This window comes from Impatiens glandulifera, chromosome 8, assembly GCF_907164915.1.
Source record: "Impatiens glandulifera chromosome 8, dImpGla2.1, whole genome shotgun sequence".
In the NCBI taxonomy this organism is placed as follows: domain Eukaryota; kingdom Viridiplantae; phylum Streptophyta; class Magnoliopsida; order Ericales; family Balsaminaceae; genus Impatiens; species Impatiens glandulifera.
Genome location: NC_061869.1, coordinates 22361787 through 22370811, shown reverse-complemented (window position 1 = coordinate 22370811; position 9025 = coordinate 22361787). Strand labels below are relative to the sequence as shown.

The following is a 9025-nucleotide window of genomic DNA, read 5'->3' as shown; positions in this document are numbered from 1 at the left end:
CTTCTTTTATACTTGCATGTACTGAACTACTGTATTAGATTTTTGCTACTTCTTTAAAATCTTTACAAAAGTCATGAATCTATGAAATAATTTGATCTTTTTGAATATTTCACTTCAAACAAAAATTAAAACACAAAATGAATATTACAAAATAAAACATTTTACTTAAAAAGGACAAGCACTAGTTTAGGTATACAGTTCAATAACAAAATTGTCAATTTCATGACTATTTCCACGCATTAATTAAATGAAGGAAGCTTCCACTGAGAATAAGTTAATATTTTATTATTTGATTACTTAATTATTATGCACCATTATATATTCCAACCCTAGTATAGTATTGAATGGCAAGAAATATCAGTTTCCAATTTTCTATAGTTCTTCAATGGATAATACAAACTCTGCTTTAATCTTTTCATTCTTATTAATACTATCGTCATCAAGACTACAATTCTCAAGAGCGAAACAAAATTTGATCCGCGGCGGAATTTATGAGGTCAATACAGATAAGCCGGTTAGTTTCCTAAATGACATAAACTCAATTCTCTTCACTCACATGTCATGTGGCTTTGCCCAAATTCTCAACACTAATTCAATGTACCAAATATTTATTTCTCCTAAAGAGGAAGAATTCTTCTCTAACTTCTCGAGCATCGTAAAAAAAAAAGAATCCAAAACTTGTAACCCTAATGTCCATCGGTGGATGGAATTCCAACTTTTCCCTATACTTTTCAATGATGGATAATATCACATATCGTGCATCCTTTATTCAATCATCAATAAAACTTGCAAGATTGTATGGCTTCGAGGGTCTCGATTACCTTTTGTCCCCACCCGGTGAGGATTCCAATGTAACCAACTTGGTTAGTCTCCTATACGAGTGGTGAACAGCCATCATAGATGAGGCTAGGGTTCCCAACCAGACTAACCTGATCTTAACCCTACATGTTAGACATTCACCATACCTCCTCAACTACCTAACATATAGCATTGACTCGATCATGAATGGTGTGGATTGGGTCCATCTGTTGCCATCGTTATCAGATACATATTTCCCGAACAATGCGAAGTTCATGCATCACTCTACAATCCTAATCCGAATGGCATGAGTGCAGATCAAGGGATAAGAAGTTGGATCAACTTGGGATTGACTGCAAACCGAATAGTCCTCGGCATTCCTTATCATGGTTACGCTTGGAAATTGAAGAATGAGGAGATTAATGGGATAGGAGCTCCGGTTAATGGGCCGGCTAATGGAAGGGGTATTGGAGATAGTGGTTGGATAAGCTACAAGGATGTGAAGGAGTATGTTAGGTCAAATGAGCAACAAAAAGTCATTAAAGTTTACAATTCAACTTATGTTATGAATTACGTCGCTATAGGGTCAACATGGATAGGCTATGATGACGTGGAAGCTGTCCGGGCTAAAGTTAACTATGCAAAAGTGAGAGGCTTAATGGGATATTATGCTGCACAGATTGATTATGAAGATGCTGACTGGACCCTTTCTCGAGCAGCTGGGATGTAATCTTGGGCCTTGTTTGTTTTGATATGTTAGTATTAGGGGTTAATTCGATGCTACCTGAACTAACTGTATCGGGGAAGGAATATTATTGAAGAATTAAAAAATTTCAGGTTCAATTCTGATTAAAATCATTATAATTAAAAGTAAGATCATCATAGCCACACACAAAATACAACCGGTAAAATAAAACAAAACATATCTATAAAATTATTAGCGTAATTAAATCTTCCCCTTTCAATTATTTTTAAATATATATAATTTGACAGTTGACAAACATATTTAATTGAAATAGTTTAAATCTTTTCAAATCTAAATCAATTAAGTTTTTGATTTAGGGTCGACATTTTAAACAAATTGTGATTCTTTAGTTTAAAAGATATATTATTTTATGATAAGTGATTATATATGTAAGCTATATATAACTAAAATATTCATATTGTATAATATATTAAATCTAATAAATAAAAGTATTTTTTTTATATTTTAATAACAGATTAATGAAATAAATATTAGATTATATTATTTAAGTCTTATTATTGTCGCACATCACTGATCCATCATCAAATATTTAAAATGAATAATTACATATATTATTTTTTTGAATATTATTTATAAGGAATTTTTCACCATTTATCAAAATAAATCGATCAAACCTCTTTTTCTTTTTCTATGATATCCTTATTTATTAAACTATAATGTAGATTCCAAAAAATAAATGTTAAATAAAATGAAAAAACAACTATTGTGTTCAAGTTAGTTATTATTTGTTGGAAGCAATAAAAGTAATAAATTAATAAAGCATGTAAAAATTATTTTTATTTTTACTCTTTACAAAATTTAGATTAAATTCATTTGCAATATCATGTGTGAATGTAGAAGATGAGAGTCAACGGAAGAAACCGCGTGATAGGATTAATAATGTATTAATGATTATACTACCCACAATAACTACGACCATTCTTCTTGTTGGATTTCTTGGTTGGTTCTACTACAAGAAAAGATGTCAAATGTCTAAAGGTAATTTGTTTATATTTATTTATTTAATTTTTTAAATTATAAGATATTAAGATCCGAACCCACTACCTTATGATAAAATTTAATATGCTAAAAACTATATAGCACTGTTATTATAATAGAAACTATATCAACAAAGTAGTTTTAATATCATATTTATTAGGTTTTACTTATAATTTACCTTTCATATTTAGTATAAAATTAAAACAGTCTATATTAAACTTTTCTTATACTATTTAATTTTTAATTTATCATTATATATTTTATTAATATTATTATATAAAACTTATTATTATATAATATATTAAATATATTTTATATTATTATTATTATTATTATATATAATAATTTTATAGTATATTTGTTTTTTTAAATAGTCCAGCCAATTTTATAATTAATATATATATATATATATATATATTTATAATGATAATTCAATCAATTATTATTATTATTTATGCTTTGCCTAGATTATAAATAATACTATTTATAATGTATATTATTTTTATTTTATTACAATTATTAATAATATTTAAATTAAATAAATATAATTAACTGTTTAAATTTAAATTAGAATTACTTTAGTTTTTAAATATAATAATTAAAAAATTAAATAATAATAGTAATATAAGTTTTAATAATAAATAAATTAAGAGAATAATATTAATTAAGTATTCATTATATAAAAATAATTTTAAATTCATATTTCACTTTAATTAATTAAAATTTTTTTTTTTTTTTCTTTTTATACTACCTCTTTTAATATTTACCAAACACAAATTTTAAACTATATATATATATATTTTATACCGTTTCTTATAATTTAATAGTAACAACATATATATACCTCATCCAACTTATAATACCTTGTCTTATTCATAACTACTTACCATATAATTTATACAAACTTTGATATTAGAAATTCTGCTTTTCTTATAAAGTGATCTTATTGTTTGTTGGATTTTCAGAAGAAGATGAAAGATATATAGATATATCAAGTAATGAGATTGGTTTGATGGACATCGACAACGGTACTCAAACTCAACAAATTAACCATGAAAAGAGTAATCACAGAAGGACATATGGAAGTAAAACTTGAAGCATCACATTCAATCATGAATATCCAACAAATCTCAAAGAATACGGGGTAGTCTATAAAATTTTGCGTTGTCTTCTTTGTAAGGTCGTCTTTCAGCCATTTTATGGGCATAGTTAATGTCGCTGCGAATTTTATAGAATTCTCATCCAGCGTACACTTTTTTAATCTATATCGCTCTTCACAATGCACTTAATTTCATTCTAGACAAACTCCACATAAGCTCCCTAATATTACGACGTGATCAATTACCCAAGTTCACAACTTTTCGGCTCAAGATATCTAAGCAATACATGTCCCAAACTTCCACATTTTAGGCTCTAGGTCTCATCATTAGGGCAAAGCCCAAACTAAATGCCAGGGTACCGTTTTTCATTATCTTGTTCCTCCTTTATAGAGTCTTTATGAGGTCTAGAATCTCATAATAACCAAGGTCGACATTTTTCTAAATACCCTTTCTTTATTAGTTTTGGACACTCTCTCCTACTCGCATAGTTCATTTCGCCTTGAAGTTCTTGGTCGATTACAATCTTCTCGACCACTCTTGCAAACCCCTCACAATAGTCATCTTTGCTCAACAATATTTGATCGAAAATATCGCTAGTCGAATTTGAGGATAAGAGTCAATTCCTTTGCATACTAGCAATGGCTTCTTAATTTGCTGCCTTTGTTAGATTTTCTTAACCATGTCACATTATCCTCAATTTTTTATCTTCCATATATAAATTTTTTCCTCACTTTCTCAAGCTCTTCCACACTTAGTCTAGACACAGAGGAATATGATTGAAGAGGCTACACTGATTATTAGGCTTGCAATTTCTCTAGTCACGAGCTTCACATCATTTATAATTTTACGTAGGACCCAAAATGGGTTCTGCAAAAAATGAAAATTCTTTCAAATATCAACTCCAATATCAATTAACGATATTACAAATAATAATTTCTTTTACTGATTTATAATAAGCCCATCACTTATTTTATTTTGGTCTAAAAATAGTATCATACCACCCTAATGGGAAAATTTATAAAATGAAATGAAGGGAATATCTATGAAAGAAATTGTTTTTCTTATTAGAATTATTATTTTTCAGAACTCATAAAATCCATTAAAAGATGTAAAGATGTAGACTCTTCCTAATACTATATATGCCTCATTTGGCTAAATATATTGATATTAAATATAGTTCTATGCATAACATTATGTGGTGTTTTAACATATTTGTAAGTAATTCTAGGGTAAATTAATGAGTGGGCATGAAATTGCGGTCAAAAGGCTTTCAAAGAGTTCATTACAAGGCTTTGAAGAATTCAAGAATGAGGTCATATTTACAGCTAAGTTACAACATGTCAACTTAGTAAAGGTTCTGGGTTTTTGCCTAGAGAAGGAAGAGAAGATGCTAATATATGAATTTATGCCAAATAAAAGTTTAGATCATTACTTATTTGGTGAGTATTAGTAATAAAAATGAAAAGCAATATTTCACGTTTCAAAGAGTTTTTATATCTTATTATATAGTTGATTTACGTATAGATTCGAGAAGACGATTGCTACTAAATTGGGAAGTACGTGTTCAAATAATTGAAGGAATCACTCAAGGATTGTTGTACCTTCAAGAATACTCAAGAATGACCGTAATTCATAGAGATATCAAAGCAAGCAATATTTTGCTCGACAATCAAATGAAACCGAAGATATCGGATTTTGGGATGGCTAGAATTTTCAAAGAAAATGAGTTTGAGGCAATAACAAATAATGTTGTTGGAACTTAGTAAGTAAAACTATCCATTTTCTACTCATATTTATTTTTATGATTTAATGCGTAATTAATTTTCATTTGTCATAATTTTCAGTGGATACATTCCTCCAGAATACATAAGTCATGGTATTTATTCAACTAATTAATCGGATGTATATGGTTTTGGGGTTTTAATCTTGCAAATCATAAGTGGCAAATCAAATAATTTCTTATATGGAGCCGACGAGAGTCTCAGTTTTCTAGAATATGTAAGCTATTTCAAACTTATAACATCATCAATAAACTGGATAAAGGTTATAATATCAAACAATTTCAACTGATTTCAGGCATACGAGCTATGGAGAGAAGATAGAGGTAGAGAGTTCATGGATACAACATTAGATGATACTACTTCGACGTATAAACTGACAAAGTTCTTGCAAGTGGCTCTCTTGTGCGTTCAAGAATGTGCGAGCGATAGACCATCTATGCTTGAAATTTCATCTATGCTTAGAAATGAAACCGTTGCTATCAAAACTCCAAAAACACTCGCTTTTTCCATAAAAAGAGATTATGTGACCCCGGAAAGTTGTTTATTGAATCAAGGAACCCAAATATCATCCAATGATTTTACCATCACAGAGATTGTTGCAAGATGAAACATTGTTTTTTATGAATCAAGTTCATTCATTTGTAGTTATATATATGACATATTTGTATTATATCTCTCAATATTAAAGCCAATGTTGCATGTATATTTTCTTCAAAGGAATGTTTCAACATAATAAAAAATAAATTAAATCATAGGATGAGATTGTTCAGGTGTAATGCTACAATGTTGAATTTTAACAATAACAACTTAGTCATCCAGTCTGTATTGCTTTAATGGTACAGAAAATAACACCAATAACAATTATATCTCGTCGTAATGCTTTCAAATAGGCGAATAAACTTATCAAAAACTACTATTTATGAATGTGGTCCGAATTGCTCGAATGATTGTTCCGTTTCTTCAATTTTCACCAATAGTGACGTATCATTAAAAGAAACTATCGATTTGTAACAAGTACAAAATAACATTCTCTGCGTTGAAAAATGAATTTAGCCATTATTTTAGTATTATTTGAGAGGTTCACAACAAAATCTGCAAGTATACAAAAAAAAAATACAAATCGGGTATTTGTAAATTTGCAATAACAAGTACAATAGTGTTTCTCATACTAGCTATTAGCACTAACACTAAATATGTTGCAGAAATCTCTTATTCGGTTAAACTTATACTAACCATGGTTGGTATAATTTTCCAACAAATATTTGCATTAATATTTTTATTGAAAGCCCCAAGTTTTTGCAATAATTTCTTTATTAACTTTTTTAATATATATATTACTACGATTAGTTTGCATTAACATTTTCAAATATATCTGCATTTGTATATATACTGATGTTGGAATTTGGAAACCTCTAGAAGCCAAAGAGATAGGATCGAATTAATAAAGTGTGGTGGAATTTAAATAGTCACTTTTGGAGATCAACCATCATAATATTTAATTATCTAGTATTAAAGTTTATTTACTTCTTTTTGGAGAGTTGTTCCAATTACCTAGCATTAAAGTTTATTTACGTTTTTTTGGAGAGTTGTTCCAACTTCTTAGTTTTGCCTATTTATAGGCCTTTTTGTAATCGTGAAAGATAACTCATTTTTTAATAATAATTACTTTGAGCTCTTAAGCTTGTTTAGAAGTTTATCTTCTGTTTATCTTGCTCTAAACTCTTTTGATGGATTCCTAGAGTGAAGAGTGTCGAGTGTCGAGTGACTTGTTGTGTTACTTCATATTTCTCTAATTTCTCAGTGTCAAAGTGGTATAAGAGCTTTGGTTTACAATGGCTGGTCGGAGAAGAAGAGGACCAAATGATGATGATCCTAAACCTCGTCAAAGAGACCTTCGTGATATTGATTTAGAAGATTTAAGGAGACAACTGCAGCAACTCGAGCAATGCCTTGCGCGTGGAGAACATCGTGAACATGATGTTGATGGTCATGATTCAGATGATGCTTCTAGAAATAATTATGAGGATTTTAATCCATTTCATGATGATAATGACGCAAGTGACCGTGTATCTCGTGGTCAACGGTTCCAAAGAAACAATGTCCGCTACAGGTTTTTGGATTTTAATGTTGATAATCCATATTTTGAAGGAAGAAATAATTCTGAAGAATTCATTGACTGGCTCAATACCGTTGAGAGAGTTTTTGAGTTCAAAGATGTTCAAGAAGATAACAAGGTGAAGTTAGTGGTTATCGAATTAAAAAAATATGCGTCCATTTGGTGGGAACACCTTAAGAAGCAACGTGTGCGTGATGGCAAGAAAAAGATCAGAACATGGGACAAAATGAAGAAGGAGTTAAGGAGGAAATTTTTGCCGAATAATTATTGCCAATATGCTTTTCTCAAATATCACAACTTCAGACAGAAGGATCTATCTGTGGAAGACTAGGTGGCTGAAATTGAAAATCTTATGATGCGATGCAATGTTTTGGAGCCGGAAGAACAAGTTATTGCTCGTTTTCTTGGAGGGCTACGATATGAAATTGGAAATGTGGTCCAATTGCAGCAATATTTGACATATAATGATGTACGTCAGTTGAATCTCAAAGTTGAAAAACAAAAAAAATCGAGTCATTTTGAGGGACGTTTCTCATCAGGTGGCGGTGCCTATAACCGAGGAAGGCTTCTACTTCCAAGAACAGTCCAACTGTAAAAGACGAAAAACCGAAATCTTTTACAAGTAAGGATGGTGGTGCTAGTTTTGAAAAATCAAGTGGTCCGACTAATCAAAAAACTTGTTTCAAGTGTAAAGGGTTCGAACATTTTGCCGCTGATTGTCCAAATCGAAGAATCATTACTCTCGTTGAGGAAGAGTATGAAGAAAAGAATGAGGAGACAACACCAATTTACGATGAATGTAAAGAGGAGGGAGATATCACTTATGAAGATCATGGGGAAGCTTTAGTAATACGGCGTATCCTTAACACTACTTATGTTCCATATGATTCATGGCTTCGTAATAATATTTTTCACACTAGATTCATGTCAAATGGCAAGGTGTGTGACATCATTGACTATGGAGGAAGCTGCGAAAATTTTGTAGCTACAGCTATGGTGGAGAATCTGCAATTAAAAACCAAAAATCATCCTCGACCTTACAAACTATCATGGCTCCGAAAAGGTAATTAAGTAAAGGTAAATAATCGTGTCTCGTTCAATTTTCTATTAGAGACAAGTATAAAGATGAAGTTTGGTGTGATGTTATCCCTATGGATGTTTGTCATTTGCTTCTTAGAAGACCTTGGCAATTTGATAGGAAAACGCAACATGATGGATTAAAAAATACCTATATTTTCATAAAAGATGGCGAGAAAATAATTTTAGGACCTTCAGGAATGAAGGATATTGTTAAAATATCAAAGGAAGAAGGAAATAATTTTCTCGCCAAATCACAATTTGAGGATGTAATGAATGAATTCTTGGGGGCGTTTGCATTGGTGGTTTTGGAAAAAAACAAGGAAGATAATATCATTCCTCTACAAGTGCGGCCTCTTTTACAAGAATTTGTTGATGTCGTACATGAAGAGATTCCTACGGGCCTTCC

General features: G+C 30.3%; 1 protein-coding gene and 1 pseudogene across 1 annotated transcript; both read left to right on the top strand.

Moving 5' to 3' along the window:
- The first annotated feature begins 556 nt into the window (after positions 1-556).
- On the top strand, positions 557-1551 carry LOC124913177 (annotated as a pseudogene).
- A 3328-nt stretch (positions 1552-4879) lies between these two features.
- Positions 4880-6030, top strand: LOC124913176 (G-type lectin S-receptor-like serine/threonine-protein kinase At1g67520). Its single transcript, XM_047453784.1, has 3 exons — positions 4880-5081; positions 5167-5375; positions 5719-6030. Exons 1-3 carry the CDS (start codon positions 4880-4882, stop codon positions 6028-6030), a joined length of 723 nt encoding a protein of 240 aa, XP_047309740.1.
- Positions 6031-9025: the final 2995 nt, after the last annotated feature.

Coding starts and splice junctions, on each gene's coding strand:
- LOC124913176 (XM_047453784.1), top strand. CDS start 4,880: ATGAGTGGGCATGAAATTGCGGTCAAAAGGCTTTCAAAGAGTTCATTA. Junction 5,082..5,166: donor TTTAGATCATTACTTATTTG/GTGAGTATTAGT, acceptor ATTTACGTATAG/ATTCGAGAAGACGATTGCTA. Junction 5,376..5,718: donor TCAAAGAAAATGAGTTTGAG/GCAATAACAAAT, acceptor AACTGATTTCAG/GCATACGAGCTATGGAGAGA.